The 17,316-nt window shown below is 33.7% G+C and overlaps 4 protein-coding genes across 9 annotated transcripts; 2 read left to right on the plus strand and 2 right to left on the minus strand.

Moving 5' to 3' along the window:
• Positions 1 to 2,554: 2,554 nt before the first annotated feature.
• Positions 2,555 to 3,627, minus strand: LOC140979125 (L10-interacting MYB domain-containing protein-like). Its single transcript, XM_073444472.1, has 2 exons — positions 3,220 to 3,627; positions 2,555 to 3,142 (listed from the first exon to the last, which is right to left on the minus strand). Exons 1-2 carry the CDS (start codon positions 3,625 to 3,627, stop codon positions 2,555 to 2,557), a joined length of 996 nt encoding a protein of 331 aa, XP_073300573.1.
• A 699-nt stretch (positions 3,628 to 4,326) lies between these two features.
• LOC140979691 (uncharacterized) lies at positions 4,327 to 6,889 on the plus strand. 5 transcript variants are annotated; one of them, XM_073445209.1, is made up of 2 exons: positions 4,327 to 4,789; positions 5,766 to 6,889. In XM_073445209.1, the coding sequence occupies exon 2, from the start codon at positions 5,870 to 5,872 to the stop codon at positions 6,671 to 6,673; it is 804 nt and encodes a 267-aa protein (XP_073301310.1). In that variant the 5' UTR covers positions 4,327 to 4,789; positions 5,766 to 5,869; the 3' UTR covers positions 6,674 to 6,889. The 5 variants fall into 5 exon arrangements, with proteins under 5 accessions (XP_073301310.1, XP_073301307.1, XP_073301308.1 ...); XM_073445206.1 differs by having other exon boundaries at positions 4,327 to 4,785; positions 5,276 to 6,889; XM_073445207.1 differs by having other exon boundaries at positions 4,327 to 4,785; positions 5,724 to 6,889.
• A 4,153-nt stretch (positions 6,890 to 11,042) lies between these two features.
• Positions 11,043 to 13,970, plus strand: LOC140979692 (probable inactive purple acid phosphatase 2). 2 transcript variants are annotated; one of them, XR_012175795.1, is made up of 3 exons: positions 11,043 to 11,985; positions 12,230 to 13,824; positions 13,907 to 13,970. XR_012175795.1 is itself a non-coding variant. In XM_073445211.1 (2 exons), the coding sequence occupies exons 1-2, from the start codon at positions 11,287 to 11,289 to the stop codon at positions 13,481 to 13,483; spliced, it is 1,953 nt and encodes a 650-aa protein (XP_073301312.1). In that variant the 5' UTR covers positions 11,043 to 11,286; the 3' UTR covers positions 13,484 to 13,872. The 2 variants fall into 2 exon arrangements, 1 of the variants encoding a protein (XP_073301312.1); XM_073445211.1 differs by lacking the exon at positions 13,907 to 13,970 and having other exon boundaries at positions 12,230 to 13,872.
• A 128-nt stretch (positions 13,971 to 14,098) lies between these two features.
• Positions 14,099 to 16,045, minus strand: LOC140979693 (NAC transcription factor 32-like). Its single transcript, XM_073445212.1, has 3 exons — positions 15,857 to 16,045; positions 15,090 to 15,358; positions 14,099 to 14,471 (listed from the first exon to the last, which is right to left on the minus strand). The coding sequence occupies exons 1-3, from the start codon at positions 16,023 to 16,025 to the stop codon at positions 14,385 to 14,387; spliced, it is 525 nt and encodes a 174-aa protein (XP_073301313.1). The 5' UTR covers positions 16,026 to 16,045; the 3' UTR covers positions 14,099 to 14,384.
• Between the last annotated feature and the right edge of the window lie 1,271 nt (positions 16,046 to 17,316).

Raw genomic sequence — 17,316 nt, forward strand, 5'->3', positions numbered from 1 at the left:
ATTCTTGGTTTAATAATTTCATTAACTATATGGTTAGAAAAGACAGAAAATAAGCAAATGAAACGCAATAATAATCTTTCAACAAGTCATAAGCACCTCCATTCATCCTAAAATCGAAATACATTACTCTTGATAATGCATGCAGCTGATTGTTTAATATATGGTTAAAAAAGACAAAAAAAAAATAGTCTTATCTTATTTTTTTAATTAATAAAACCCGCACATGGATTAAAAAAAATAATATATATAATTAACTATCATATAAATATGACATTTTTTTTTAAATTTTTTTTGACGTAATTGTGAAGAAAAACTCCAATCAGTAACTCTCAAATCTCGTTCGCGATCCAACCCGTCGTCCCCATTATAATGATGCGGTTTCATTTTTTTCTTTATTAAATCATGAATTATTAATGTTTGTATTGTTTAAATAATATTAATATTTATATATGCAATTGGATTCTCTAATCAATATTGTTTAAGTAGATATGAAGACTTGTTTGACTAATTCAACGATATTTGAAGCAGATATGATGATGGTGATGTGGATCCTCATAGGGTAGAAATGAGAAAGACAAACTCGCCGCACCCCATTTCCATTCCAAGGCTTAAGTGTTGATGAAGATTTCATTCTCACAAGGACAAGGAATCCCGATTAGAAAATGCAAGGATTTAGGGCCCGTTTGGTATCAAAAGTTTTTTGATTAAAAAAGTGCTTTTTAAAGTTGGTTTTTAAAAGTGCTTTTTTAAGTAAAAGTTGTGTTAATATTGTGTTTGGATGAATAGATAAAAAGCACTTTTTAAATTAATAAATGTGTTTGGATACATATCATTAAAGTGTTTTTTTAAATCATTAATTTATATATATATTTTATAACGGATTTCTAAACAAGTGTGATGTATAAATATAAATAATTAAATCCATACCAAAACAATAAAATATTGAAATCTTAAAAACCATAAAAACAATTGTTAATAACAATGTTAATGTTTACATTCTACTTTAATTTATTTAAATAAAAACTAATAGTTCAATGTCGACCTTGTATTGGCAGTGAATTTCTTATGTCATCTCTCAATTCTTTCATTTTCGTAATATTTTCTTGTGTTGGCTCTTGTCATCTTGTACCTCTGTCATGGACATAAACATTTTCACCATCTTGCTCGATTTCTTGTAAATCATCAATATTTTCGAGTTGTTCAAGAATATCTCCAGTCGCATCGTATCGTCTTATGAAATTGTGTAAAACAAAACATGCCACTATAATTTTAAATTGAGTATCTTGACAAAATGTGGGCATATTTTGTAATACCTTCCATCGTGCTTTGCACACTCCAAATGTTCTTTCAATAACCGTCCTTAAACTGGAATGATGATAATTAAATACTTCATTTTTTGATCTGAACTTTGGAGCCAATCGAAATTGAGGTAAATGATATCTAGTATCTTTATGCGGTCCCATAAAGCCTTTGAAAGTAGGATAACCTGCATCAACTAAATAATATTTACCTGCAAAAAATAAGAGTTAAAGTGTAAATATTTATCTAACAATTATTTAAAAAAACATATAAGATATATTAATATCAAACCTTCATGTGGGAGTTGAAAATGCAATCTATCTCTGCGCATAGTCTCTTTAAAATTTTTAGAATAATGAGCAGAACCTTCCCAACCAGCCCATACAAAAGTAAAGCACATGTCGAAGTCGCATACAACCATAACATTTGTTGAAGTATACCCTTTTCTTCCAATGAAATCTATTTGCTTGTTAGGCGGAACACGAATGCATATATGTGTGCCATCAATAGCCCCTATACAATCTTTAAAATAAGACCAATATCTTTTGTCATTCTTAATATATTCAGGGACATCTGTAAAATTAAGATCGATAGGTTTGATGATATCTCTCGACAACTTCCATATGGACTCTAAAACGCTGTGAAACTGTCTTGAAACAGTTTCCCCCGAGTGTTGAAAATGCTCTTGAACATTTCTAACTGAAGCAGGTTGACCCATCACGTACAAAAATAATCCCACCTTTTCATAGATATCAACTCCTTTTGTTGGCTGTAAGCTATATCTTTGGAGTAGATCGTCACATAGTTTATAAAAAACATGTTTCCTCATTCTAAACATTTCAAAGCATCGTGTTTCATTACCATTCAATATCTCTGCCACCCATTGAGACCCTGATAACCACGATGTCCTACATTTTTCTTTAACAATATATTTCACAACATAATTCGTAACACCACACAAGGATAACAAAACCATTCTTTTCTTAGAGACGTGTGTATTTGTAATAGAATCAACGGAAATGTCGGAATCACTTGATGCACAGAGTTATCTGATATAGTGGACCCTGAACTCGCAGATATCCTGTGAAAATATATGAATAAAGATAAATATATATAAAAAAACAATAAACATTGAAAGTTTAAGATTATTGCATTAAAAATTTAAACATACTACTTAGTAAAGTTGACTCATCAATCAATAAAAGAAAAAAAAAAGTGCATTATTCAAGTATTTTTCCTAAAAACATAACTCATGTTAACAACGCTTCAAATCATCTTTAGTGAATGTCTTTGCCCAACCAAGCTGCAGTTCCGAGTCCTTCAATCCGATAAATGTTTGCCTATTATGCTTTTTACCCAAAACTCTAGTAACTATGAAGAATTGCTCACTGCTAACCACCATACCAGGCAAACTACGAAGAACCTCCAGACAATTTGCAATGCTACATGGATCATCTTTTGGTGTTTCGTGTATAGACTTTTGAATCTCAAATTCTTGAAGGACACGATCAAGTTGATCGGCTAACCTAGTGGCAATGGGTCCTCTTTTTTCTCCACTCTCCCTTCTTTTTCTCTTCCTTTGCTGCATAGAGCTGTCAGCTCCCATTGTTGAGTTTTCCATCAATTCTTGGCTTTCAACATTAATATAAACATCACTTTGAAACTCTCCGTCTAACTGAACATCCCAATCATTTGTATCATCGTTGAAATTATTATGAATTGGTTGATCCTCTGATGGTGCTATTGCAGCATAGCCAGTTGCTATGGAACCTTTAAATATCTTTTCCAATAAATCTAAATTCTTGGGTCCCCTCAATCTAAAATTTGCATACTCGGGATTTTTCTGTAATTTGCAACGTAACAAAAAATAAATAAAAATAATTAATTAAAAATTTAAAATGTAGTATATAAATTATGTACCTTAATCTTATCCTCCCACCAACTATTATCAGCTTGCACGGTCATCTTGTTATGATCCCAACCAAGGCCAGTCTCATTATTTCCAATAAGTTGTGCCCACAGTGCAAAATATTTTCTCATAGAATCCCATTTATTTTTGAATTGTTTTTTATTCAAAGAAAGTCCCGTTCTCTCATGAAATTTTGAAACTAAATTTGTGTACCCCGTTTTGTTTAAATGTTTGGTAAGCTTATTGCCGGATTCAATTTCTTCCTCACAAATTTTTAAAAATATTTCGGTATTCTGATCAGTCCAATCCGCCTTATTATTCCCATCAGCAACAAATCCAGGTTCAACAGTCTCAATCATATATCTAGGTAATTGACTTGGATTTGATAATCCTCGTTTAGGAGCTAACTTCGAATACATTCTATAATCAAAAAATAAAACATAAAAAACAATAGATTATCTAATTCACAATATCATAAATGAAAAAGTAATACAAACAATGATTAAATAATATTACAGTAATATTATGGTATATAACATATTTTAATTAATATAATATTATATACGTAATACACAAGAATTGATGAATATTATATACGTAGTTGCAAAAAAATGGAATAAGCAAATACTTTCCCCTTCCTGACTTCCTGGATTTATCGGATCATTGACCGAATTGTAACATAATTATCTAATTCACAATACGTAATACAGACGTAAATGAATAGGGAGTGTAAATTCTGCAGCAAAAAGAAAGCAGAAAAAAATGAACGAACAAAAACCTCGACGGAAAAAAAAAATTGTACCTTGTAGAATAATAGAGAAAAGATTGAGAGGAGGCTACTGGTGGATGTTGTTTTTTAGGTTATTAAAAAAGTTAGTGAAAAAAGCTCTAAAATAGGGATTTTAAAAAAGCTCTAATTTCAACTTAAATAAGTGCTTTTTTAAGCACTAGAAGCCAACCCAAACAAGTTAAAAATTAAAAAAGCACTTTTTTAATTGTAGCTTCTTACACCAAACGGGCTTTTAGACGATGATGAAGATTAATTTTAGATTTAATGACAGGGTTGGAAAAGGCGTCTCCGTTTCATCGCCTCCCATTGCCATCCCTAGTCGTAGAACTTGGAAGTAGCCCTCACGATTCATGCACTTGTTGATAAAACTGTCAAAATGAGTTAGTGGGACGAGATGATCCATTATTTGGAGGTTTAGAAATTTCCGATTCAACTTGCTTATTTGACGGGTGGGATGTTCAGGATCAACCTATTTTGAGGGCTCTCCGTATTGGCCGCACCCGGCACTCGTTACCTTTGTCTACCACAGGGAGGTTAACGGAACACGTCATGTAGCACCGAACCGTTAACTCTCCCTGCACTTGCTAAACGATGTCGTCTGGTCGTTGTGGCAATTACCCTGCGAGTTGAATATATTTTCAAGCAGTCTCCAATTCTTTCATCATTTCTCCAAATAAGAGAGGAGAGAGGAGAGAGGAGAGAGGGAGGCATTTCTCTCGCTCTCTTCTAATCTCTTCTTTTTCGTCTTAATTCCAGGTGAAACCGTCAAATTTCTGCCACTTTTCCGGTAAGTTTCTCGAAATTTTCTCGTTTCCTGCAATTCCCATTTTTCATATAAGTTTGAATGGAGGAGAGGTTTTTTTTTTCCTGGGTGATTGTTTGTGGTTCCATGATGTAATAGTGGATGTATTTTGTGATCATATGTTTGTTTATGTTGATTGTTGCATAAAAGGTTTGTGTTTCATGGCATTTTGGGGTCGAATGGAAGCGTTAACCATGGCCATGCATTTTGATAACCATTAATCAGTCAATCAGACTTTTTTAAAGTTTATTATTTATATGTGTAATGATGGGAGGAATATGGAATTTGTTGATTTGGCTCGTGATCGTGCTTTAGGGTTGTGAAGTTGTGGTTTATTTGTAATTGCTTTGGCTTGGCTGTAAATTTTGCAAATGGGCGTTGTTTAGCGGTCGTAAATTGAAATTAAGCAGGATTTTGAAGGGTCGATATGATTTCGTTTTTCGAAGGAAAATTCTCAAAATTTTTGGGTGTTCAGCGGGTGGTGTTAGGAAAATTACAAGGATTTGATATGTTTCATACAAAAGAGGATGGCCATCATCTGATTCGTTTCCTCTGCTACTTTCTTCACGTGCATATGTAGCCGATTGCGGTTCAGATATGCCCTTTTTTATATGAAGTTACTGTTGATTTCATTTATAGTTTCTGAGAATTTATGATTAATGAGTTTCGATTTCATATTTGAATGATTTTTAACTGGACTAATCAACGGTATGTTGGCATGATCTGTGATGGTAAATTTGCGAAATTGTTGAATGATAGTTGAACTCGTTGAGAGAAATCCTGCCTGTCCGTGAATTAATTAGCTCAAGTCATATTTACACACTCTAAATGTGTGAGTCAGTTTTGATCTGCACAGATTTTGAATGCCAATGAGCTAAAAATTTAGTTCTTCCTGCATTTTTGTTTTGCATCTTGTTTCTGAGACATGGCCTCTACGGATTAATGCATGAACTTCACCAGCTTAGCTTCCCGTTCCTGATTTTGTCGCTTTGAAGTTATCATCTGGATGAATCTGGTCCACGATAGCTCAAACAGCAGAACAAGGTGAAGTTTTCCTCGAAAAGCCATTATGTGGAGATCTTTATCACATTCCATCGCAGGATTTGGACCAAAGAAAAACAGCGCTGAGTTAGTTAGAGCTTGTCATGATTTTTCTGATGATGAGACGGCTTCGACTGTGAGCACCGATGAAGGATTGGAATGCCCCATATGCTGGGAATCTTTCAACATTGTCGAGAATGTACCCTATGTTTTGTGGTGTGGCCACACGATATGCAAGAATTGTGTCCTCGGTCTTCGATGGGCTGCTCTGAAATTTTCCACTCAACAGATCCAGATTCCACTTTTCATTTCTTGTCCTTGGTGCAATTTGTTGACATTTCGATTGGTTTACAAGGGTAATCTAAAATTTCCTAGCAAAAACTTCTTCCTTCTCTGGATGGTTGAGAGCAGAAATGGCGACAGGGTAAAATCTCCTTCCTCTATCTGCAGAGACCGTCAACAAGTTTGGTCTCCAAGGTGCACATCAATAATTGGAAACTACTCTTCTAGCTTTGCCCACAGGAGGATGCGTCGACTTGGTCGTTCAAGTTCTAGCAGTAACAGCAACCGCAACTTCAACAGCAACAGTGATAGCCTACTACCCGTTAGGCCCCAGATATCCTTTCCCAAATCCCTGGACTTTTTCATCCACATGACAACTAAGCTTCCATTGGTTATCTTACTTGTTATCATTCTTTTCGCACTACCTACTAGTGCCACCATCCTAATGCTATACCTGGTGATCACGATTCTCTTTGCGCTCCCAGCATTCTTGGTGCTGTATTTTGCATATCCTGCTTTGGATTGGCTCGGACGAGAAATTAGATCTTGACCCTTGTCCCCAATCAGTTGATCACTCATATGATTTGGTTTTACCTTTATAGAAATCTAGATGCAATACCATGAATTTAGTACGGAGTTGTAATTTGTCTTGATTTTTTCTTCTTAAGTTATGCACTAGATTTTCGCTTGATTAGACTAATGTTGAGGATGCTGTAAATGACATGTTGGATTCACTTTTCAGAATGTTGAAAATGCTTAATTTCAATATTGGGTACCATAAAAGGCTAAAGAAAATCCAAAATTTCCATTCGTACATAAATAATAATTTCCCATTGTGAATTCATAATTTTGCAATATAGGTAAATGAACATATACTAGGTGAATGATCATGAGTATAAATATAAACATAAAAATATCATAGGGGCGTAAATGAGAAAAAAATTGATTTAATTAGGAGTAATCTCTTGTAACTGCCAGTTTAACGGAGTCAAAGCTTCTTAATTTTATTGATAATAATAAATTATTATTAGACCGACTATTTAATAAATAGTATTCTCAACCATATATATAAAATTTAAAATTATAACATCACAACAAAAAAAATTTATTATAATTTGTAATTAAAATTAGGTTTAATGTTATTGTTACAATTAAAGTTGTGATGGAGTGGAATCAATATAATTTTATTTATTGACAAAAAATTGTGTGAGACGGTCTAATTAAGAGAAAAAATATATAACATTTTTTTCTAATGATCCGTGAAACTGTCTCATACAAGTTTTTGCCTTATTTTATATTCTAATTAGGAGAAAAAAATATGTTGTGCACGATTTAGGCGATGTATAATGAAATAATTAGTCTTTTTTAATCAAACTAAAATATCAAGGTATATATTTATATTGATCAATAAAATAAATTATTAATAAAAATATTTATTTAAATTAGTAATATAAAATATTTATATTGATTAAATTTCAAATAATATTTGTAGATAAAAAATATATGAAATTATCACTTTTTTAAGATAGGTAAATCATGTCTATTTTATAAAAAAATATGTGTATTTTTATATAAAAAAAATAATAATATGCCTTTTTAATCAAACTAAAATAATGTTTGCAGATTAAAAAAAAAAATGAAATCATCATCATCATAAAAAAAAACCAATAAATGAAAGACGTAGATTTACAATTGGACAAATCTTTCTCAAAATAGAACTAAATAAAATTAATTAAATTAAGAGATGAAAAATAACGAGGAACTTACAAATTACGCATTTGTGTTATGCTATGTTTTGTTTTTATCACTTCCAATTTCTCTTGCCATCAAAATTTCAGATTTTTAACCATCTAAAACTTAATAGCCGATGAAGGCAAAAACTAAAAAATTATTTATTTGGAATAAATAAAATATGATGATTTGCAATCTCTTGGTGATAACAAACTGTAAACTGTTATAGGACTCACCCGTTATTTAATGTATTTACAAGAGGTGGAACCGGAGTTCAAGTAGTTTTAACCGCATTATTTGCAACCGGATCTTTCAAGATTATATCACAGTTAAATATCCAGTTGTAGTACATAAATGGTCCGGTCTGGTTCATGAGTGGCCCAAGTACAAGAAGATCTGGTTGATGAAACACATCTCCGAGCCACTCCGGCCTGCACCTATCCTAATCGTGCCCATTTCCCGATTTATCTGAAGGAGCAAAATTGTGGAGCCCAATGTCAATTCCACAAAATCCGGTCTTCTCAAGATTGATCCCAAAGACAAATGGAAGAAGAAGATAGTGTCTGAACCAGTTTCTCTGTCTGCGGCTCAGACCACAATTGGTTGTGCAACAAGTTTATGAGTTTGTGCAGCAACGGCTGAGAAGTTTTCATATATGGTCAGACTACCTCACAACTGTACACTTCTCAACAGTCCTTGAAGAGATAAGTATCAAGTCAGTGGTCAAGCTTGAAGAAAATATTCTGCACTATGTCGAAACTGAGAGTCATCATCTTAAAGAAAACGATAACTTTGGCCCCTCTCAGTCGTCATCTTAAATATTCTGCACTATGTCGAACGTAAAGCTCAGACAGCAGGAATTGCAATTGCTAGAAATCCATGTTGCAGTCCAGACCGAAGAAGCTATTGAGAAAGCGGTTTCCTACCTACAAGAAGTTATTGGAGACCAGCCGGAGAAGAATCCTGTAAAAGTGTCTCCTGAGACTATATTTGAAGAAACTCCGGTAGGGGACTTCAATACTACTGCTCCAACTGGGCCTGTTGAATTTATAGCCAGAGAAGAAGGTTCAATATTTGAAGATATGCACAACAACCGGAAGAAACTCCAGTCGGAGACCACTTCCATGACATTGACAGATCAGGCAACCCTCCTGAAGTAAATCCGGTTGGCTTTTCCCAAGCCCAACCCAAGTTAAATAATAATAATAATAATGTTAATATTATGTTAATTATTCTTATTTTATTTTTACAGAACTTAGTGCATCCTGCTCCTCCCACCAAGATACATAAGTGCATATGGACATCTCCCATACATTCATTTGACATCGGTGGAGGAAATGACCAAGTCTTTATCTGATTTTGACTTAGGCTAGAATGTTTGAACTCCCGATCAACAATACTGCAGTGTACTATGATTCAAGAAAAGACGAAAATAAAGTTGTTTTTCAACAAAAAAATCAAAAGTCGAACATTGCAAAGTTTTGAACATTAGAATTAAGAGCATTTATAAATTGAGATTGTCTTCATTCATTTGAGGCAGTCGAACAAATTACAATCTCTCAATTTTCTGAAGATTTTTGAGCAAACTTATTTGAATTATTCTTCAACAGCTCAGAAGTCCACTCAGTCAAGTTTATTACAGATAATTAAGGATCAAATCGAAGTCTCTCGCAACTTCTCAAACTGTTGTTTAATCATTGCCGAGAGTTTTTTGAATCTAATGATTCAATTACTTAAAGTTGTTGTATTATTGTTTAAGTGACACTAGAGGTTTCAATTTAGTTAAACGATAAGTCTTAATTTAAGTTGATTGTACAAACTATTGTAAACCAAAGTCTTTTAATTAGTGCATTACTTCTTAAGTGGAAGAATTAGATACGTAGACTTTCGAACTTATATAAAAATATTCCGCTTTGCTTTCATAACCACACTTATCTTTATCTGGTTTATCTTGTTAAAAGCTTAGTAGCTTGATTATATCATTATCCAAATTCAGCTGGACCGTTCTACACTTTAAATTATATTTAAAGTGGAACAGTCACATTTGTCCTATCAAGAAATTAACTTTTACAGTTAATAACTGTTGAGTCGGATTTGATATTTAAAGTGTAGAACGGTCACATTTGTCCTATCAAGAAATTAACTTTTACAGTTAATAACTGTTGAGTCGGATTTGATAAGCATATCAAACTTAAATATTTCAAAAATAATTCTAAGAGTTTATCCACCCCTATAAATTTTTAAACCGGTCCTAAACAATCAAAACAATGAATTTTCCTTTTGTTTTTTTATGACATCTATGCTATGTTTATTTTTCTATCAATAAGTACATAATAAATATTAAAAGAATTTTTAAAAAGAAACAATAAAGGAAACAACGATTTCAACTTTCAATCTAAATATATAATTATTTTTTATAATTCATATAATATTTAATAAATATCCATGTGCGAGACACATAATTTTATCCATAAAACTACCAATTTTGTCAAAAGTAACCTTGTTCTTATTTTAGTTTTTCAAATACAAACCTTGTCCTTTTAGGAGTATTAATCTTAATTTAACCAAAAAGTCGGATAGATATCTATTCGGAATCATCGTTATTTATTTATAAATACTCTTTCATTTTTCTTTTTCTTAAATATTTAAAGTATATTTTCGGAGATGAATTTGACATCAATGTATTTAGACTATAATTTTATTATTAATAAGATTAAATTTTAAATTCATATTTTACTTAGTTACATATTAATTAAAAAATAGAATAAATTTCAAATGACATTATTATTACATAAAATTAAAAATTAATTTTAATTAATATAAAATACTGTATAAACATAAAACAGATAGATTTAAAATTTATGATTTTGATTATATAAACAACAAAAATTCTTTTGAGATATTTCAATTTAGGCAAAAAATTTGTGTGAGACGGTCTCACAGGTCGTATTTTGTGAGACTGATCTCTTATTTGGGTAATCCATGAAAGAGTATTACTTTTTATGCTAAAAGTATTACTTTTTATTGTGTATATCGATATGATTGACCCGTCTCATAGATAAAGAATCGTGAAACCGTCTCACAATTTAATACAACCATTCAATTTAATAGAACCTTAATTCATTTGACTTTGTTGTAAAAATAAAAATAGAAATATTTTCGCAACTTTCAGTTGGAATTTGGAATTTGGAATATTCTTTAACGATGTTGGCAAAATCTGCTTAATTGATTGATTTTACAATAACAGCAACCATTGGATCACGGACGAGGTGGGCGGGCGATGTTGAAGGAATTCTTGCCTTTTACTCTACGTATCCTCCATCCATTTTCACCTGAAAACCCAGCGATTCTTTGATATTTTCAAGATTAGATTAGATTTTTACCCTTTTATTAAAGAGATTCGAGCCAGTATCTGGTATTTTGATCGAAGTTATGATCCGATGGAAGTTGATGTTAGTTCTGCCCGTTCTCTATCTTGTTCCACCTTTCTCTTCTTCATCAACCCTGCCGTCGATTTCGATCACTCCGAAAGTCATCCCCAAATCAGGCGACCCGATCACGATTACATGGTCAGGAATTGATTCACCGGTGCAGCTCGACTGGGTCGGCATTTATTCGCCGGCGAATTCTTCCAACGATAATTTCATCGGCTATGTTTTCCTTTCCTCTTCGTCCGAATGGGAATCGGGGTCGGGTTCCATCACGATCCCTCTGGTCAACTTGCGATCCGATTACCAGTTTCGGATCTTCCACTGGGACACGTCCGAAATCAACCCGAAAAAGCACGACCACGACCACAATCCCATACCCGGTACCCGCCACTTGTTGGCCCAGTCGGAGCTGGTTAGTTTTGAACATGGCCGGGGACCGGAGCAAGTGCATCTGGCGTTGACCGGTCGGGTTGGGGAGATGCGTGTACTCTTCGTGACACATGATGGGAAAGAAAGTTTCGTGAAATACGGGTTGACCCGGAACAAATTGCTTAAGGTTGCAGCCACCCAGGTATCAAGATATGAGAGGCAGGACATGTGTGATGCTCCAGCGAATGAGAGCATTGGGTGGAGAGATCCTGGGTTTATACACGATGGAGTGATGATTGGCTTGGATGAAGGGAAGAGATATTATTATCAGGTATATTTTAATTTGTCTTTGTGATTTTTGGTTAAGATTCTCAGTCTTGCTCACAATTGCTTATTTAAATGATATTTACTGGTGTTTAGCTGTTTAAGTTATTTGTGAAGATTTTGAACTTGGAATCAAGTGGTATCTATATCCCTTTTGCGTTTAATTTGAACAAATTATAGAACATATACTATTTATACCTTCTCCTTTCAAAGCAAGAATATAATTTCGTTTCTGTAAATCACCATGAAAGGTTGGTAGTGATTCTGGGGGTTGGAGCACAACTTACAGCTTCGTGTCACAAACTGGGGACTCGAGTCAAACGATAGCTTTCTTATTTGGAGACATGGGGACTGCAACACCGTACTCAACTTTTGTGCGTATCCAAGAAGAAAGCGTGGCCACTATTAATTGGATAAGCCGTGATATCGAAGCTATTGGTGACAAACCAGCCTTGATCTCACATATTGGAGATATCAGCTATGCCAGAGGCTATTCTTGGTTGTGGGACAACTTTTTTAACCAGATAGAACCGGTTGCATCCAAGGTTCCTTACCATGTTTGCATCGGCAATCACGAATACGATTGGCCTTCACAGCCTTGGAAACCTGACTGGTCTTATGCAGTTTATGGGACGGATGGGGGTGGAGAGTGTGGGGTGCCATATAGTCTTAGATTCCACATGCCTGGGAATTCCTCCGAGCCTACGGGAACTAGAGCCCCTGCTACAAGAAATCTTTACTACTCTTTCGATATGGGAGTCGTCCATTTTGTTTACTTTTCTACAGAGACTGATTTCCTTCCTGGTAGCAAGCAATATGATTTTCTGAAAAACGACTTGGAGTTGGTAGATAGAAAAAAGACCCCTTTTGTTGTCGTTCAAGGACACCGGCCAATGTACACAACAAGCTACGAATCAAGAGATACCCCTTTGAGGGAGCGATTGCTTGAGCACCTAGAACCACTTCTTGTCAAGAACAAGGTGACACTTGCATTATGGGGACATGTACATAGATATGAACGTTTTTGTCCTCTGAATAACTTCACTTGCGGAAGTTTGGGCAAGAACGGGGAAGAGTGGAAGGCTTTCCCTGTGCATTTGGTGATCGGGATGGCTGGACAGGATTGGCAACCAATCTGGCAACCAAGGCCAACCCACCCCACTGATCCCATCTTCCCACAACCCGTGCGGTCCTTGTATCGTGGAGGTGAATTTGGGTACATCAGACTTGTTGCCAATATGAAGAAACTCACGCTATCTTACGTGGGAAACCATGATGGGGAAGTGCATGACACAGTCGAGATTATGGCCTCTGGCCAAGTCTTTAATGGTTTTGTGAATGCTGATGCTGTTGCATCGAGGGGCGGGTTGCAATCAACATTTTCACTGTATGTTAAAATTGGCAGTCTACTTGTTCTTGGAGCTTTCATTGGGTATGTCTTAGGATTCGTGTCACGCTTCAGAAAGAATGATACATGGACTCCAGTAAAGAACGAAGAGATGTAAAATATTGAGGATTTGCTGTTTGTAGCGGGATGTAAGTTTGTCTTCGAGGTGTCTGCGCTGTATCATTCAAATTTCATACTGCACTCAGGCCTAGATGCAGAGTTGTGTATGGTGCTCTATAGTCTATGCCTCCCTTCTCAACCTGAGGTACTTGTAAATAACGAATAAACTGCATTTGATACGACGGGGTTGTTCATTACCGATGTGCTGTTTCAATAGAGACTCGTGCACTTTTCTGGCACGTTTTTAGCAAGATCACATTTGAGGCTGGTGCAAGTAAATATGTGCCCAAACGTTCTTGGCAAAGACCACCCGTGTTTGAATCTTGAATGTATTGATTGGTATCTCCTCTGTTTCGCTTCTTGTTATTTATCCTGTTAATTCTTCTCTCTGATTTCTTTTTCTTTTCCCTCTCTTGAGTAGGGTGATTTAAGGTCTCCTATGAAGAAAAATGATAATGATGATCAAGAAAGTGATTTCAGTTCCATACGGTAATGTTTTTAAGAAATTATTTTATCGAATTTAACTTTTCCATTTCTTCTTGGTGAGAATAAAATAAGATAAAAAATTGTGTGAGACGGTCTCACGGGTCGTATTTTGTGAGACAGATCTCTTATTTGGGTCATCCATGAAAAATTATTACTTTTTATGCTAAGAATATTATTTTTTATTGTGAATATCGGTAGGGTTGACTCTTCTCACAGATAAAGATTCGTGAGACTGTCTCTCAAGAGACATACTCATAAAATAAACGATTATACAACCTTTTTGATTGTGACGGACAATGAGAAATGCGGCACATAAATTTTATTTGGAATAAATTAAAAAAGAAGTCTATATCACAGCATGCTTAACTTAAAATGTAGTTCAAAAGAAAAAAAAAGGAACAGAACGCTCTGAACTAATATTCAAATTCATCATCCTCCTCCTCTGGATCTTCCTCAACCCTTGTCTTGTGACGAACTTTGCAAATTACCAAATTTTCCATCTAAAGAAAAAGAAAAAAGAAAGAAGGGAATGAGAAGTCACCAAATTGTGGGTAAGCCCAAGACCCTCAGGTAATTTAATTTTTTTTTATTAACTGCACATTAGAAAAAATTAAAAAAATTTAATAAATCATCAAATTTATTTTTTAAATTTATATTAATAATATTCTAAATCAAAACTTAAATGAAAGAAAAATCATAAAACATATCATATAGAAACATAAGATATAAATATATTCGATATTTAATATAATAAAAAATAAAATTATTTCAATCTTAAAACATGTTGAACAACGCTTGTATTGACCATTGATTGAGATATAGATGAAGGTCGTGATCTTGCATGTAGGAAGGAGTTGTGAATGAACTGAATAGGAATTGTGAAGCCTCGTAACAGGAAGAGGTGACCAAGGGGTCACAAGTGAACTTGACCCTATCTGAAACCGTGCCACGGTTACAGATCTGGTTAACTGGTTAACGGTTCCACCAACCATCACCTTTGAGTTGAGTTAAGGTTTTTTCCAACCCTTGAACCCGCGATTCAAATCGTGGATGCTCAACTAGTCAATTGCAAATGCTCAAAACTCGATTTTCCGAAGACTATTCATACAAGTACTTACTTCTTTGTTGGAAGTTATAATCACAGCAGGGTTGCATCGATACTCAACCATCTTCCAGTAGGCTATTTGATCTCCATCAATGGGATATTCATTTCCATTGGAGAACAAGAACTTGTTCTTGAATCCAATGACTTCATTCTCTCTACAAATGGGGATGTTCTCTTTAGAAATTATCCAATTCCCACTTGGTGTTGCTCTTGCCGAAGTACCTTGCTCTATGCTTTGTGTGAAAAAGTGCCCTTCGTTCTCTCTTGCATACTTCAGTTGATCTGCAAAGTAAATGGACGTAAATTCATCAACGAAAAAGTCCAAAAAAATTGTATACTAGTTATATAGTTATTTACGACCCATGACGCATTAGCTTTAGGTCGCATGGCGAGACTCAAGCCTTATTGAAATAAGACAAACATGATTTTTTTTAATAATGTGGACGTCCGTAACTATAGTTTTCAGAAAAACAGCAAGCATTCAGTTGTATAATTGATATCACTGTCAATATCAAATATTCAATTTTAATGAGTTGCAAATTATTGATGTAATTATTAAGAGATTTATTTATCACTAACTAGGAAATATTTTAGTAAATCGTGATCAACATGCCGCAAATGTACACAATACAATAGCAACTAAAAATTTTAACATCCATCTTTCAAAAGAATCAAAAAATTATTCGATATTCACACTCAAAACCCTTTCCCAAAAAATAAGCAAAACAAAGCACCAAACAAATAAAGCTAACACTGAAAACCAAACACAAGCAAACTCACCCAATGGAAGTTGCCATGGATCATATCTGTAGACATCAAGACTCATAATCAGATTGGTATCCAAAGGTTCACCCTTAAACTTGGGAATCAAATAGTAATCGTATAACTCAAATTCCGTCGGATGAAATCGAAACCCCAAAGGCAAATCCAGCTCTTGAGTCTCCCCCATGGCTGATTTTCAAAGTTGAAAATCTGATAATGAAACAAGGCAAATTTTGTTTTTTTTTTTTTTGGGTTAGATTTAGACTAGATTAAAAAGCATATTTATAGGAAATTTGTTTGAGTCCTATTTGTACTAGGAGTCCAGAACTTGATAGAGTTATAATAGAACTAGGACTCCAATCCAACGTATTACGAGTCCTTTTGTTTTGTGTTGGAGATTTGATTAGCCTATAGAGGGCAGTACTTGTTATTGTGAAAGGAAAATGAGATAAATATTAATGAATGGAAATCAAATAATGCATGATTCTGCAAATTGCACCTACCGCTTTCCTTATTCCCAAGGATTCGCTTTTATTGATTGATGATTATTACTAAATTATCAAGATAGTACTAAAATCAAAGTATATGTTTATCCTGATAAAAATAATTTGTGTAACTTTGATAGTATCAAAGTACGTGACATGTGAAATATATAATTTTATTTAAATATTTAAAAGTATTATGATTTAATTCTAATAGACTTCTTATATATATGTATATTATCTTTGAAAGTTGAAGAAATACAACAATTAAAAAATAACAAATAATCAAATGAAGTAAATGATATTAAGTAATATATTTTACCTTCCATCGGATTTGTGATATTATCACCGGCCAATAATCTTTCTTTGTTTTCTTCAAAAAATGGTTTTTTTTCTTGCTTCACCCAAAATATTGAGGAAATTAAATATTATACAAATAAACTTTTGTTCTATTATATAAAAAATATAAATGAGTAGGTTTGTCTTTATCAGCCTTCATAGGTGAAAAAATGTGAAATATCTATTTTGATAATATGCACGTGTACATTATAAGACTAGAAGATGCCAATGTTTATCAATTTTAAGATCAAATGAAGTTAAATAAAATATGTTGTTATAAACTCAAATTCTTTTCCTATATTGAATGGACTATGCAGATTCACTATCAATAAATGGACGAACTAGTTCTTGAGGTCCATGTTTATTTGGGTAAATTTAATTTTTATTGTTGTTAGAAGATTCAAATTGACATATTTTTCACGAAAATTCTGGCAGTATTGCATTTGGATTCAGTATACGTTCATAAAAAAAATTTTATTTAGATTTGACTTAACTGACAATTACAAAACACATATGTTATAATATTAATAAATAAAAATTTTAAAATCCAATGTATGCTTAACTATTACTTAGACGATGAAATTATAATTTTTTTTGTTTTTTAGCAATGAAATTTTAAACTTGAATTCAAAGTAATCAACTATTTGCAAGAAAAGA

This window comes from Primulina huaijiensis, chromosome 6 (genome assembly GCF_012295235.1).
Source record: "Primulina huaijiensis isolate GDHJ02 chromosome 6, ASM1229523v2, whole genome shotgun sequence".
Lineage (NCBI taxonomy): Eukaryota > Viridiplantae > Streptophyta > Magnoliopsida > Lamiales > Gesneriaceae > Primulina > Primulina huaijiensis.

Bases quoted from the DNA above. Each gene is read 5' to 3' on its own strand.
- LOC140979693 (XM_073445212.1), bottom strand. From the start codon at position 16,025: ATGGGGGAGACTCAAGAGCTGGATTTGCCTTTGGGGTTTCGATTTCAT. The intron at 15,359-15,856 runs GTGAGTTTGCTT...TTTACTTTGCAG, and splicing joins TCCATGGCAACTTCCATTGG to ATCAACTGAAGTATGCAAGA. The intron at 14,472-15,089 runs GTAAGTACTTGT...CTTTTTCTTTAG, and splicing joins TTATAACTTCCAACAAAGAA to ATGGAAAATTTGGTAATTTG.
- LOC140979692 (XM_073445211.1), top strand. From the start codon at position 11,287: ATGATCCGATGGAAGTTGATGTTAGTTCTGCCCGTTCTCTATCTTGTT. The intron at 11,986-12,229 runs GTATATTTTAAT...TCACCATGAAAG, and splicing joins GGAAGAGATATTATTATCAG to GTTGGTAGTGATTCTGGGGG.
- LOC140979691 (XM_073445209.1), top strand. From the start codon at position 5,870: ATGTGGAGATCTTTATCACATTCCATCGCAGGATTTGGACCAAAGAAA.
- LOC140979125 (XM_073444472.1), bottom strand. From the start codon at position 3,627: ATGTATTCGAAGTTAGCTCCTAAACGAGGATTATCAAATCCAAGTCAA. The intron at 3,143-3,219 runs GTACATAATTTA...TGCAAATTACAG, and splicing joins GGTGGGAGGATAAGATTAAG to AAAAATCCCGAGTATGCAAA.